Below are 15,697 nucleotides of genomic sequence, written 5' to 3' on the forward strand. Positions count from 1 at the left end.
ATTTAACTACAGACTTATCAGTATCTCTGGAATGGTGGTGAAGATTTTAGAGAAGTTGGTAAATGAGAAAACATGGAGGAGGAGGAGGGGGGGGCATATATGGAAGTTAAGTTTGTTTGCAGTTAAGAAAGGGTGAGAGATAGATTTTTCTCTAACAGAGTAGTGAATAGTTTCACAGTTTACCTCTTGAAGTGGTGTGTTTCTAGTATGAATGAGTTTAAGAGAAGGTATAACAGCTGGTTTGGGTGAAGTATAGCCTCATTTGAGTCCTTTGCTCTCTGGAAATTCGAGATGAAGATGATGATAATGAAATCATATAAAAAGCAACCAACTTCATCTTCTGGTTAAGATCCTGGTTTATCAGATATTCTGATAAACTAACACAATTAAGATTCATAACTAGTTTTCAATGAACAACTTTCTGCTTACTGGTATTATTAAAGGTCAGGCTTCTAATATGATCAAATCTCAGTTCTTCTCACTGCATTATCTACCTATATCTTGATGTTCTACTTTTGCATCTTTATTTTAACCATTTCTGATTCAAACACAACAACAACATCATTTCCTAATGAATACCCTTAAGAGGTGTCAAGTATGCTAGAATAGCATTATACAGTGAAGTTTACACTATAACTAGCTTTCTATCAACAATTCTCTTTCAAATTAATCTATTATTCATCATGTCACCAATCTCATCAGATTTTACAATTCAGTTTTCGAATGCACTAATAATTCAACTAGATTTTAGTGTTCAAGAAGTTGTTTTACTAATCTTTCTCTTCACATTCTGATTTTAGATTATCTCTTCAGATCAGTTCCTGGGCATTCCTTAGTATTAATAATGCTAATTCCATCAGGTGTATTATGCAAAATGTGTAAGCATGTTAGTTTTGTTTTTATCCATACACTAGTTACTCTTTTCATTCTGCAAAACAGGAAAACTCGGCCAGAAGAACATGTGCAATTAATAGACACAATATTCTGGCTTCAGCAAAATTTCAAACAAGTGCAATGACTATGCTTCAGTTATTCCAGAAATATGCTGAACAGATTTTATGAAGATGCATTTGAAATTCATACAAAAAATATGAACTGCTTCTATCATGCCCAGCATACACCATAGAAAACTTTATCTCTGCAGTAAACTTCACTACACAACAATCTGAAGATAATGCTCTATATAAAATATAGATTTTATTTAAGTATAAAGAGCTAACTTCATTTTGGCAATGAAAACAATATTTAAATTAAGGGGATATTAAATCCTACATAGTTTTAAAACCGAATAAGAAACTCAAAGATTGGAATCAGAGAGTTTCTTGCCGAATATAGTAAACTATAAAGTATCGGCGACACTGGCGTGAGCAAATGCAAGTGACCCTAGCACGTAGTGCAATACCGGAAGTCTCGCAGCAAAATCGGTAAATTCTGATTGCTATTCTTAGGTATTTGCCATAATGTAAAAACACATTTCCTAGGAAATGTATGCTGTTATTACATTATGGTAGGGAGGTCACTACCCAGACCGATTTCAGCCTTTTTTGAGGCTTCATCCTCAAAAAGTTTATATTATTACTAATTTCTTTTGTCAATTTTCATCCACATTAGCTGCTATCAGTCAGGACTCTAATGCTGTCAGATCTTATATCCCAGTCTTCTAAGTCACTTTTAATTGCATCAATCAGTGTAGATCTTCATCATTCTCTAAGTCTTTTTTTTCCCTGCTAACCTGGCATCAAACATCTGTTTTGCAAACACTTCCTCTCCCATTCTGTGTAAGTGACCACTCCTGGGAATGGCACTATTCATTTCTGAATGCTAAACAATGTCAAGTTTCTTCCTATCTAGGATTCATTTGCATCAGAGAATTAATATCTGCTAATGCAAAGAGGCTTTATCTGGGCTTTTCAATTGAAAGTGAGTAAGCTGGTCTAACTCACTTCCAGAAATTCAGGATTTTAATTCCACAAAACAAAAAAAAACAAAAACAAAAAAAAAAAAAAAATCAGCCAGAAGAGCAAACATGCAATTTACAGAAAAAATATATTAGCTTCATGGCCTTAGTTGCTTCAGCCATAAATAAACCCAAAATAACCAAATAACCATCCTAATATCCTCATTTTTAATATGATTCTGCAATTAATGTCATCTGTTCTTAATTTTTCACAAAACTCTCTCATATCTATGGTTTTAAAGCTCTTAGATTCATGAGTTAAAATCGAACATTGTTGGCATATACAGCTGCTTTAGTGTTTAGAAAGAGTCTTTCTTATTTTGTATTTTTTATTGTGTACTATAGATTTAGAACCTTTAAGGGAAGGGGGGGGGGCGATAGACAAAAACCATTAGGATAAAATTCTAGAACATTTAACTAGCTTTAAATATTTGTGATCAATTAACAATCAAAAAGGAACAATATCAAAACTCAGCAGGAGAACTGTACCAGCAAGGAGATAGTAGAATATGCTAGATATTTTTAAAGTAAATTGGAAATCACCGAGGGAAAAACTAACTATCAGTTTATATCCCTACAGTTGTGAGTCATAGAGTCATAGCTGTTTCTTCCAGTGACTTCTGCAAGCCAGTGAAATGAGATTTTTCAGGGAAACAGACAGTTACAACAGAAGCAATAAGATGGATAGATTGATAGAGAGAGAGATAAAGAAGGGTTTGGAATACAATGTGTAGGGGAAAAACCCAGAAGAACATGTAGACATGGGAGAGGTGCATCCAAAACAAACTAAAAGAGAAATGAGAAGTATGATGGAACAGTGACATGGCATATTAACCAGAGATCAAAAGAAACGGAATACACTATCAAGTAGAAGAGGGATGACTAAGAGCCTTATAGTTTTCACTACACCTTTTAGTGTTCAATTATAAAAAATATGCTTAGTCAAACATTACGTTTACAATTCAAGTCGACTTTATCAACAATTATTTAGTATAAATCTAACTCCAGACTGTAAATTAGCACCATTTTTCTAATTAAGACCTAAATTTGCATATAATTATAAATATTTTCTGCTTGATTTGGTTACAATTCTGCAAACATAAGGTCATGAGACAAGCATTGCATAATGTCAGTTTTATGGGGATAAAAACTTCAGTTTCTGGTAGAAAAGAATTTTTCATCTCTCTCTCTCTCTCTCTGAGACCAACTCTTCACCATTAGTTAAAAGACATCCTTATAAATATTTCTTGAAGACCAGAGGATGATTTCAATTCAGGTTTTTCAGATTTGTCTGCAGTTATTCAGTAATAATTAATAACAGGAATAAAAATGCTTCAAAATGTTACAATAACTTCAGCTTTGTTAATTTTTAGCTACTCGAGGATATGAAACTCACTGAGTTACTGTGTTTTCTAATACACACTTTGAAGAAAACTTCTTTTTTTTTTAATTTCTCTCTCACCCACAAAAGCTAGCAAACCTATAGTAAGTAATTATCATGGATGGACTAAGAGATTTTTATATTTTTATATATATATATATATATATATATAATATATATATTTTTTTAATTTTATTTTTATTATTGTTTTATTTATTTTTACATTATCCAGAAAGCTTGCTCTAGAGATCAAACAAGGAACTTTCTCAAGCTATTTCAGCCCTCAATAAGAGGGAAAGCGATCTGACACTGGACAATGAAATTCATCTCCCACCTAAAGACATTCACACCAACAGCCTATTGATTGGAGACTACACTAAGCAAATGTAAAACCAGGTAATTGGCAATTCCTGCTATAGAATAGCAAGTGAAAATGATGCTACATTATATTATTATGTAGAATTCTTCATTTGTAAGAAATATTTCATTCTAAGTTTTTCACAATTATCAATTACAAGTTTTTCTTTTATGAAAAAAGTCATTATATATGTGTGTGTATTGTGTGTGCACGTGTGTGTATTGTGTGTGTGTGTGAGAGAGAGAGAGAGAGGGGGGGGGGAGAGAGAGAGATAGAGACAGTATGCCAAAATGTTATGCCAACAACGAATGCTAACTTGCTAATTTATAAAATGTGTTGGAGATATTTTGGCATATGAAAATATGTTATATTTAAGTATCTGAGATATTTATAATTTTTACACTTATAGTTTGTGGCTGAGTAATATCCCCACATATTGCTCTTTTCTAGAAAATAAACTCTAGTTCAGTGACTGGAGGAATTTGATTATATCTTTATGAGACAGAGCAATATCCAAGTTTTATCACTCACAAAAACAAGTAAGCTGGCCAGTGAACATACACATTCTATAGGCATGATGAAAATTATATTATCCTATTGAAAATGCATCTGATATTAACAAAGTCCTCAAGAGCTTGAACAGCATGAGAATTTTTATGATAATAATGACAGACTCAGGGCAACTTTTATTGAAATCAAATGCTCTTTTTTAGTGCACATAAAACAAATTTCTGTTTCTATAAGCTGGAACAAAATGAAGGAAAACAATTATATAATTTTATGCATTCTAAAATATAATGTGGATGTTCAACTATCTTATATATTAAATTCACAGAATATCAATAGAACCATAAGTTTCACAGTAAGAAAAAGAAAGAAAACATAAAGAATGAATTATCTGATTTTTAATTTTGCAATGTTGAGATCTGAATTTCCAAATAGGAGGGAAATTAATCTAAAATATACTTTATATCTAGCCTGCTTAAAATATTACTTGATTAAATATTAAAAAATAATATTACTTGATTAAAATTACTTCATCTATGTAGATACCATATATAGGCTACCAAAAATCCATAAATAAATTTATCATTATGTACTATTGTGGATGGCATTGATTTACGCATATACAAATTAACCAAATATTTAGCTAAAGTGTTCACATCATATACTAGCAACACACCTCCACACATAAAAAAAAAAACTCAGTTCACTTTAAAGTGAGTATAGAAAACCTCACGCTCTAACGCACTGACATAATGGTCAGTTTTGATGTGTTTTCTCTATTCACTAATGTTCCACTCAAAGATACCTTAGACCTCATTGAAGCCATAATTTCTTACCAATATCTCAGTCCTGTTGCAGTTCACCATGAACTTGGGATATTTCATTTGGCAAGGAAAATTCTACAAAGAGATAGATGGGACAGCCATGGGTTCTCCACTTTCTCCATTTGGCTACATGGCCTGGATGTGCTCAACATTTTCTTAACACATCTAAACAATCAACATCTCAGGATCCAGTTTACCTTAGAAAAGGAAAATAACAACAGTCTCTTATTCCTAGACAACACTCTGATTACACGGCAGCCTGATGGATCCCTGGCTTTCTCCATTTACAGAAAACCCGCATATACTGGTAGACACATTCACAAGAAGTCACACCCCACCTCTCTCAACAATATAGGATTATAAAAATCCTATATAACAGGACAAAATTAATCAGTTCAGATAGCAGTGTTCTAACTACTGAACTTGACCATCATATTATTATTATTATCATCCGAGACCTAAAGGGAGTCAAGGACTCATCAAGGGAGGCTGTAAATTACCCAACCCAGCTATTATATCTTCCCTTAAATTCATTTACACTAAATGCACTCACTACCCATAAGGGCAAATTATTCCACTCACACACTGCTCTCTGGGAGAAAAACCTAGCTCTTAACCCTTTTTTGACTGAGAACAACCTTAACTTCCATGGATGCTCCCATGTTCTCTCCCCACCTTCCATATAACGAAAAATTTCATCATTTGAAATGTTATAACACCCATTCAAAAGTTTATAGACCTCTATCATATGGTCTATAAACTTTTTCTCCTGTTAACCAAAGTCTGTAATCCACATACTTGCAATCTGTCCTCATAATCTATGTCCCATAATCTGGATATAATATTTGTAACTCTTCTTTGCACCCTTTCAACAGCTTCTTTATCCCCTTGGAACCTGCAAGACTAAATCTGTGCACAATCATTCAAATGTGGTCTTATCAAAGCCTTATAAAGAGACAAAATGACTTCCTTATCCTTACGTGTGAAGGTTCATCACTTCAACATTGCAATTTTCCTCTAAGTTGTATTTGCAACTTTTGCTATGTGACCTTTGAACTTTAAATTCTTATCCACCAATACACCAAGATTCCTTGCCTCTTCAGTTTCTTGTAGCATAACTCCACTAATATAATATGCCTCTGGAACTCTAATCATGCCAAAGTGCATAACTTTACACTTACTAACATTAAACTGACAGCCATTTTCGTTTGCCCAGATTTCCAGTCTATTCAAATCATTTTGTAATTGCTGAATATCAGTAGCATCCCTGATTGCCCTGCCTATCTTCGCATCATCAGCAAACAATTGCAAATCTGATGATAGACCCTGCTTGATGTCATTAATGTGTAGATTGAATAATAATGGCCCAAGGACTGAACCCTGAGGTACACCACTGGTTACCTTAAATCTGGCAGATTCACACCCACTGTATATCACTTTTTGATATCTGTCTGTCAACCATCCCCTAACCCAAGTCAATAGATTATGTTCCAATCCCATATTCTCCAGTTTACACAACAGCCTATCATGTGGTATCCTATCAAATGCCTTAGAAAAATCCAACGTTATCATAGTGTATCCATTCCCTTTATCCAACTCGGCCATAACATTGTTATAAAATATGAGCAAATTGCTAAAACATGACTTTCCTTTAGCAAACCCATGCTGTCCCCTGCAGAGTATAGAATGCTTGTCTACTCATTTCTGTATGAGAGTTCTTACCAACTTCTCTAAAATCTTCACTACCACACCAGAGATACCAATAGGTCGGTAATTTGACACATCAGTTTTTGCACCACCCTTGTGCAATGGAACTATCATACATTCCTTTCATTCCTGTGGTATCATTCCTGAGCTGAGACTCAAGTTATACAAATGTGTGAAAGGCCCAGCCAATTCAGCTGAACATTCTTTTAACAAACAGGGAAGATATTCCATCTGTCCCTATCGACAAATTCTTATCCAGGTTATGCAAGAGCTCTTCAACATCATTTTCATGAACCTCTAACTCTTCATCCAACATAGCAGTAGCACCATGCTACATACACCTGGTTGATATAACTTAGCAAAGTGAGCACTCATTAACTGAACAATCTTCTTAGCTTCCAACACTCGTGTACCATCTGCATTCAATAAAGTTATTCTTCCACATTCATTCTTTCTTTCTTTTGCTTGCGGCATAACGATAAAATTCTTTTGGATTGCGTTTAGCTTGCATCCAATTTCTTTTCATACTCCATTTTAGCTTTTCTCACAATACTCATTACTTTTCTGGCCTGAGCTTTATATATTTCATAACTCCTCTTACTCTTATTCTCACAATATTCTTTCCACATCACCTTCTTCTCATGAATCTCTAGCTTAATAAGACTGCACATCCATTTCATTCCCAACCTATTTATTCTTCGAACACTAGGGATATATTCAGATACCGCTCATTCAAGCACTTTTTCAACGATTCCCATGCATTGCTGACATTTTTTTCATTCAGTAACTGATACCATGGGACCAAAGATACTATTCTTCTAAAGTTGATTATAATTTCCAGCTTTGTAACTCAGCATGTAGCCTGATTTAATTGGAGTTTCAATACAAGTAGATACTTCCCAAGAAAGAACAGCGTGATCACTGTCACCAATTGGTGGTAAAATAACCATATTCTTGACAGAGATCCCGTCTGATGCTATGAGCAAATCCAACACTCTTTGACCTTGAGTTCCTTCTTTCCCATGCTGCTTGAGAAAGTTATCTCGCAACAATTCAATAAATTCCTGTTCTTTCTGATCATGAGATTTCTCTTCTGCCCAATCAATGTTTGAAAAATTAAAGTCACCCATAATGATCATTCACTTGGTACTCATAAGGTTAAACTGGCGATACATTTCTTCGTCCCCTACAACTGAGCTGCCAGGTCTGTAGCAACACCCCCTACCATATATTTCATTCTATTAACCTCCACTTCACACCAAATATTCTCAACACTTTCTTAGTCAATGGCTACAATACCCAAATACAACCTTACAATACTTACACAGACCACATAAAAAATTTCCATCCCTTATCTGCTGCAACAAAGACTAACCACATCCCCTAAGCCTACAAGGTGTCTACCATATCCCTTGCAGCTGAAATCTGTCCTACTATGGCCAAACAGGCAGGATAGCCAATATCAGAATTTCCGAAGACAAGGACTACATCTGGTTTCATCGTTACAGCCATTCAGGACTTGCTGACCATGCTTTGGATATCCACCACAGGATATGCTGGAATAAGGCCACTCTATCACACTGCAGCAAATAACAAATATGAGAGCTATTCTTCAAATCTGCCTCAGTCCTGAGAAACTTTTCAAAACTCAACAAATTTGGGTGCATGAAACTGTTCCAAATATGGGAAGTGTTCATTCTCAGAGCTTCAGCCCAACAGCCAAGACTACCCTATTTATCCCACTAGGAGGCAGCATTTAGGCCTTTAGACTTGACTTCGGTTGTCTTTCTTCAGCCGCATTTGTCCAGTGCTAGTGCTTGTGTGCACATATCATTATTTTTGTGATCTCTGATGACAGCAATGTAATGTTTCTGAAATACAGGAAAATGTTAATTAAAATCAATATGATTAATATTTTAGTACAGATTGCTATTACCTGAAAAATAATAGTTATGTTTTGATTAAAATTAGAAATAATTAAACTTACATATTTTATGGTTTCTACAGTTTTCTTTCCTGCTAATCCTGTTTCTTGATTTGTTTCTCCAGGTATCTAAAAAATTAATCCTCGCATGAGTACACTGCTATATCATTTACTTTACTCTTAAAAAATATCAAATTATACTTGAAAAGAAATGTATTTCTAGTTTACATCTATATAATTCATCCAGGTAACAGTTTATATGAGAAGTATCTACATGAATTACTTTACTATGTATTTCATATTGGGAAGAGTGAACTTACAAGTCACTCTATACAGCATTTAAGCTACATATACAGAAGATTTTCTAGAGAGTATGAATATTATGGTAAAAGTTACTTTCAAAATCTGTTTCAACTTTTTTTAAGGTGGCATTATACAACCATGGAAATATGTGAGCTAAGGTGATAGAAACTTACTTCTGCCATTATGAAGCAGATTTAACTATATATATAACACCTTATAGGCAGAAGCATTGAAAATATCAACCACACTGTAAATGGAGAACCTATAGAACAAGTAAAACATTTTAGCTATTTAGGCACAATATTTAGTGAAGTTGGTGTGATAGGAAATCAGCTGAATAAATCTATATGGAATAAGAAAGAAATTAGTCAAAACACTAAATTAACTGTATGCAAGACAGTGTTCAAACTAATTCTAACCTATGGTTCTGAGAGTGGGTTAGAAATAAAAACACTTGAACAAGACTGAAGAACAAGAGAGAGATAAAATCAGTGGCAGTATCATATTAAAATTCAAGAGATCAGAAATGGAATTGCTAGCATTCAGGAATGTGTAGCAGACCTAATCTTAGGTAGTATGGTCACTTAAACAGAATGGGAGAGAGACAGGAAAGATTAGCAAAACAAATGCTCTTTGCCAGGCTGGTAGGAAAATAGACTCAGAGGAAGACAAAGAGGTAGGTGGATTGATACAGTAAAAAGTGCTTTATTAGACAAAATTATAAGATCTGATAATACTGGAGTCTTGAACGATAAGATTAATTTGGGGGAAAGTTGTCAATTGGAAGTTAGTAATAATGCAACTTTTTCATGTAATACTATCATAATATCAAGAACATCCCCTGAGGATACATATCAAAGATTTGATGATGACATTAATGATCATATGAATTACTTGGAAGTCAGGTTGTATTTTCTTAAAATTGATTAAGGAAACGAAGAATTATGTATGCCCCGCAGCTGCATCTTCATATAAAAATCTCATATCCAGCATCTCCAAAAATCATTTCACCAGTTTTAAAATAAAAGTTAATACAGACAAACTGCACTTTCAGACATCATAAAAACTGCACCCAAACAAAACATTTTGCCTTATTTTTTAGCAAGAATGACTCACAACAACAAATGATTACGCAGTTAAAATAATGAGCTCATAGTTGACATTGAAATAAACACCATATGTGGACACTTCCTGAATAGACCTTATGCTAATAAGACCTCAAATAATGGTTAAAAGCAGCCTAGAGCATTATGATAACTATAACGGGGCAAACGCTATTATTATTGGCATTACTGCAAATAATTTAACAGATAAGAATTAATTATAATATAAATAAGAAATTTATTAAAAATAAGCAATTAAAACTTGTGTGAGTAGTGGTACATGAAAGTTTCATGTACCACTACCCCTGAGGATGTAAGTCTTACGACATATGAAACTTGTCGGGTTTTAATAGCATATTTTTAATAAACTTCTTATTTATATTATAATGTGGTCTCAATACCGAAAACTTCCCATAGAATTGCTTAACCACAGAAACCTACATGTACATCAGATAAGAATTAAATTGAGGAAAAGAATTAAGGCTCATTACAAAAGCTTATAACTAATACTAACTAATATATCTCTAGTGTCACACTTGCATTGTCATACCTCAAGGGCTCACTTTAGTGAGTACAGGTATGGCAAACCCAAGGTACCTGATGCTGGACCATGCCTTACTTCATGTAATATATTTCTGTTATATTATTCTGTAGACTGGTCCCTCCCATTCTTTCTTTGCTTCTTTCTCCTCTCCTTTCTCCTTCCCCCTGATGCTATTAGAGTATTCGAGGGCTAGGGGTGAGTCTTTCCTATCTTGCTAAGTCATTTCATCTTATGCAGCCGCCGAAGGAGGCAAGCTAGCCTCAATAGGTGCCGGTCCCAAGCCTGGATAAATGCGAGGGTTGATGTCAGGAAGGGCATCCGGTCGGAAAACTTCAATGCCAGCTCAAACTATGAGTCAAAGAGAAAATGATATAAGGGCTAGGGCGTACCTCTTAAGCGACGCACAGCCACATCTCCCTACAGCTGCGAGAAATGGACGAGGGCTACCGCATCAAGGGCGGGTGCGGTTAAAGAAGCGAGCCCAGCAGGTGGACAGAACGTTGAGAGTGGGAACACTGAATGTTGGAAGCATGACTGGAAGGGGAAGAGAGGTGGCAGACATGATGAGGAAGAGGAAGTTGGACATTTTATGTGTGCAGGAGACAAGGTGGAAGGGGCAGAAAGGCAAAGGAACTGGGAGATAGATATAAATTGTTCTACTCTGGAGCGAATAACGAGGGAAGAAATGGTGTAGGAATTGTGGTGTGTGGCAGAATGAAGGGTGAAGTACTGGACGTAGGTAGAAGGAATGACAGGATCATGCGAATGAAATTGGGTCTTGGAGAAGAGCGGGTGGTCGTATTATGTGTATATGCCCCGCAAGTTGGTTGTACAGCAGAGGAAAAAGATGAATTCTGGAACATGTTAGATGAAGAAATGAGGGAATTGGAAGAAAATGAGATGGTGATTGTCGGAGGAGACTTGAACGGACACATAGGAAGACAGAATAGAGACAGTGACAGGGTGCATGGTGGCCACGGAGTGGGAATGATGAACCAGGAAGGAGAGAGGGTTGTGGACTTTGCAGTAGCATTTGATCTGGCAATTGTGAACTCGTTTTTCTACAAGAGGGAAGAACATTTGATAAAATTTAGGAGTGGTAACAAAAGCTCACAAACTGACTACATTTTGACTAGAAGAAAACATCTTAAGGTTGTGACAAATTGTAAAGTAATTCCAACAGATCAAGTAGCACAACAACACCGACTGCTGTGCGCAGACTTTAAAATAAGATCGAAGATAAGAACTTCTGATGCCGTGGGATGAAGACAATTAAGTGGTTTTGCTTAAAAGAGGAGAGCGTGAGGAATCGTTTTAGGGAGAGGGTGTTAGAGAGGATTTCAGATGGACTGGAAAGTGTACAGGATTGGTGGAAACATAATTCAAAAGTAATCCTGAGCTGTGCAATCGAGGCACTTGGTGAGACATCTGGAAAGTTTAGAGAGCAGAAGGAGGGTTGGTGGTGGAATAATGATGTACAAGTGGCAGTAACAGCTAAGAGGAAGGCAAAGCAGAAGTGGGATGAGTCAAGAGTGGAAGAGGACAGAGAGGTGTACAGAGAGAGAGAGAAAGCAAGAAGCCAAGAGAGTTGTGGCACAGGCGAAGGCCATGGCATATAAAGATCTGTATGATCAATTAGAAACAAAGGAAGGACAGAGAAAAATTTACCAACTAGTGAAATGTAGAAATAAAGCAGCAAAGGACATCTTACATGTGAGGCAGATCAAAGATGCTGAAGGAAGAGTATTATGGAGGGATGTGGACATAAGAAACAGATGGAAAATATACTTTGAGGGACTTTTGAATGAGGAAAATGCAAGGACTCTCAGAGGAGATGGGCAGCCTTCTGAGGGGATGGTGCAGAACATCAGTAGAGTGGAAGTGACGGAAGCCATGAAGAGGATGAGGAATGGAAAATGGGTGGGCCCCAACAGAATTCCAGTGGAGGCATGGAAGAAGAGGGAATTGACCTGCTGTGGGACCTGTTCATGAAAGTTTTCCAACAGGAAAATATACCCGAGGAATGGAGGGAGAGTACTCTTGTCCCCATCTACAAAGGTAAAGGGGATGCACAAGACTGTAAAAATTACAGAGAAATAAAGTTGATGTCCCACACAATGAAGATCCTAGAAAGGGTTCTTGATGATAGATTGAGGAAGGAGGTGGAGATTGCAAAGGAACAATTTGGATTCATGCCTGGTAGATCAACAACAGATGATATCTTTGTGTTACGGCAGATGATGGAAAAATATCGAGAGAAACAAAGGGAGCTACATCTGGTATTTATTGATCTGGAGAAAGCATACGATCGAGTGCCAAGGCAAGAAGTCTGGAGGTGTCTGATGGAGAAGAAGGTGCCAGAGAAATATATCAGGTTGGTGCGGGAAATGTACAGAAATGTGAAGACAAGTGTTCAGACCAGTTTGGGTCAGACAGAAAGTTTTCAAGTAACAGTTGGCTTGCATCAAGGGTCAGCATTAAGTCCGTTTCTGTTTGATATTGTGATGGAGGTGGTAACAGAGGAGGTGAGAGAAGATGCGCCTTGGACAATGTTGTATGCAGATGACATTTTGTTGTGTGTAGATTCAAGAGAAGAAGCGGGAACTAAACTGGAAAGATGGAGAAAAGTACTGGAAGAGAGAGGTATGAGACTGAGCAGAAGTAAGACAGAGTATATGTGTTGTGCAGTGGGCGGCGGCCAGGAGACAGATCTGGAGCTGGAAGGAAATGTCATCAGGAAGGTGAGAGACTTTAGATACTTAGGTTCAACAGTGGAAGAAGATGGAGGAGCTGAGAAGGAAGTGGGATGCAGGATACAAGTGGGTTGGAGGAACTGGAGGGAGATGACTGGAGTGTTATGCGATAAGAGGGTGCCGATCAACCTGAAAGGCAAAATTTATAGGACAGTAGTGAGGCCAGCTATGACATATGCTATAGAAACTGTAGCCCTGAGGAAAAATAACATCAGCAGGATGGAAGTAGCAGAGATGAGAATGCTTAGGTGGATGTGCGGTGTGACCAGAAAGGATCATCTGAGAAATGACTATGTCAGGGGAACAGTGAAAGTTACGAACTTAGGAGCGAAAATACAGGAGGCAAGGTTGAGATGGTTTGGTCATGTGATGAGGAGGGAGGACGAATATGTGGGAAGAAGGGTCATGCAGATGGATGTGCAAGGAAGGCGGAAGCGTGGGCGGCCAAAGAAGAGATGGAGGGAGCTGGTAGAAGAGGACTTGAAGATGAAGAACTTGGATGTGGTGACAACCCAAGACAGGAAGGTGTGGAGGAGACTCATTACAAACAGTGACCCCACTTAAGTGGGAGAAGCTGCAGAAGAAGAAGAAGTCACACTTGCATTGTCAGAGCAACAAAGACTAAATGTGAATAATTAATATGAAAATTCAAATTGCTATGGTAATTGTGTTATTATGAAGGCACCTCCACTAAGTCAAGAACTCATCAAAGAAGGATGTTTTTCAGATAAAACAATGCCAAAATGTCTATAACAACTTTCTCTGAAAATATACACTAGTAGTCAATTCCATATTCGTCCCATGTTATGAGAAAAACTTGGATATATGCTTCCTAAACATGCCTTACTCAGCTTTCAGGAAAAATAGGAACATCTGCCTACTGACATGTAGTTATAAAACTTCTGTTTATTTAGTAAGACCTTCTTACCAATTTATATGTTTCTATGATATCTCTTCTCTTCTATCTATTAAACTAACTTTAAAGACTGCATGCCCTTGGTCTGTTCTCATATACACAATTTCATAAGTCAGATATTATCTTGGTTCACCACGTTGAATCTTTTCAATTGTTATCTTATCTTCTTTGAACATTTTCTGCTGTTTAGCTCATATCTGAGCAGCACAGCAGTCAAGATATGGTCTTATCAGAGCCTTGTGCAGTGAAGACTTATCATCTTCACCTTAGTATTATCACCCCTAAACTTTAACTCTTTATCTACAATCAACTAAAGTCTCTATCTTCACTGACCACTTGTACCAGAAATAAAATACCATTATTTTATATTACCATTAATATAGTACCTTACCAGCAAAATTTTCAGTTCCAATGTGTGAGAGGTCAAATGCTTTCTGGGGAAAAAAAAAAAAAAAGTTCCAAAACTGCTTCATGGGCAAACTCTTCTTTTTTGCTTGAGTTCAAATAAAATATAGAAGAAAACAATAACATAATTTCCCATCAATTATAATACACCAAAGAAACCAGTAACAATGCATGCTATAAAATAACAAAAATGAGCTAAGGAAATCACTTTTAAAAGTAATAATAGACTAAAATAAGATTCTGAGGGGTGCTTAAGGGTCAAAGCTGTATAACTGAGAGGAGACCTCCACATAGCCTTTAAAGGAATGTCGAGAACCAACCAGGGCTTCTGACCTAATGTCCAATCCCCACCTTCTCGTGGTGCACCCTGTTAGGTATCTACTTTGATACTGAACGAACAAGGATGGGCTGGCAATTTGGGATTTAGCCAACCAAATTGTATTCTTATTGGTTAAACCAAAATAAAAAATGATGGTACAACATGACAAAATTTCATGCCGGCTGGGGCGTCGCCTGGTTAAACAAGGCCCCGGATGTTTTTGCCAGGGAACCAGGGCGAACAGCGAAAAGTCAGCTACTGGAACAAATCTGAAAACAAACCCCAACTCAACATCACCAGAGTTAAAGATCGGTACTATCAACGTAAGAAGCATGAATGGCAAAGAAATTGAGCTAGCTGAGGAATTAGATAAGTACCAGGTCGACATAATGGGGGTGACTGAAATAAAAAAGACCAAAACTGGTGAGATCTTTCTGAGCAATAAATACAAAATGTTATATTCAGGCAATGACAATCAAGGAAAAGAAGGAGTAGCCATAGTATTCAACACAAAATACAAGGCTAATCTTCTTGAATGGCAGTCAGTCTCAAGTACAGTCATGTGGGCAAATATGAGAATGGGGAACTGGACAATGAGACTTATTTGTGCCTATGGTCCCACAGAAGGTTCTACTAAGGTAGAAGTGGAGGAATTTTTTGACGCTTTAGAAAAAGCAACTGACACAATGAAAAAGG

General features: G+C 36.5%; 1 protein-coding gene across 2 annotated transcripts in view; it reads right to left on the reverse strand.

The window, feature by feature from the left end:
• The window catches only part of LOC150096200 (WD repeat-containing protein 3-like), a 301,884-nt gene that overhangs the window by 43,968 nt on the left and 242,219 nt on the right, over positions 1-15,697 (reverse strand). For both annotated transcript variants that reach the window (XM_090408833.1, XM_090408834.1), the window contains exon 21: positions 8,722-8,787. In XM_090408833.1, the coding sequence (XP_090264959.1) occupies positions 8,722-8,787 (66 nt within the window). The remainder of the gene's footprint in view (positions 1-8,721; positions 8,788-15,697) is intronic.

Source organism: Typopeltis vanoorti, chromosome 19 (genome assembly GCF_054136105.1).
Source record: "Typopeltis vanoorti isolate ZY-2024b chromosome 19, IOZ_Tvanoo_1.0, whole genome shotgun sequence".
In the NCBI taxonomy this organism is placed as follows: domain Eukaryota; kingdom Metazoa; phylum Arthropoda; class Arachnida; order Uropygi; family Thelyphonidae; genus Typopeltis; species Typopeltis vanoorti.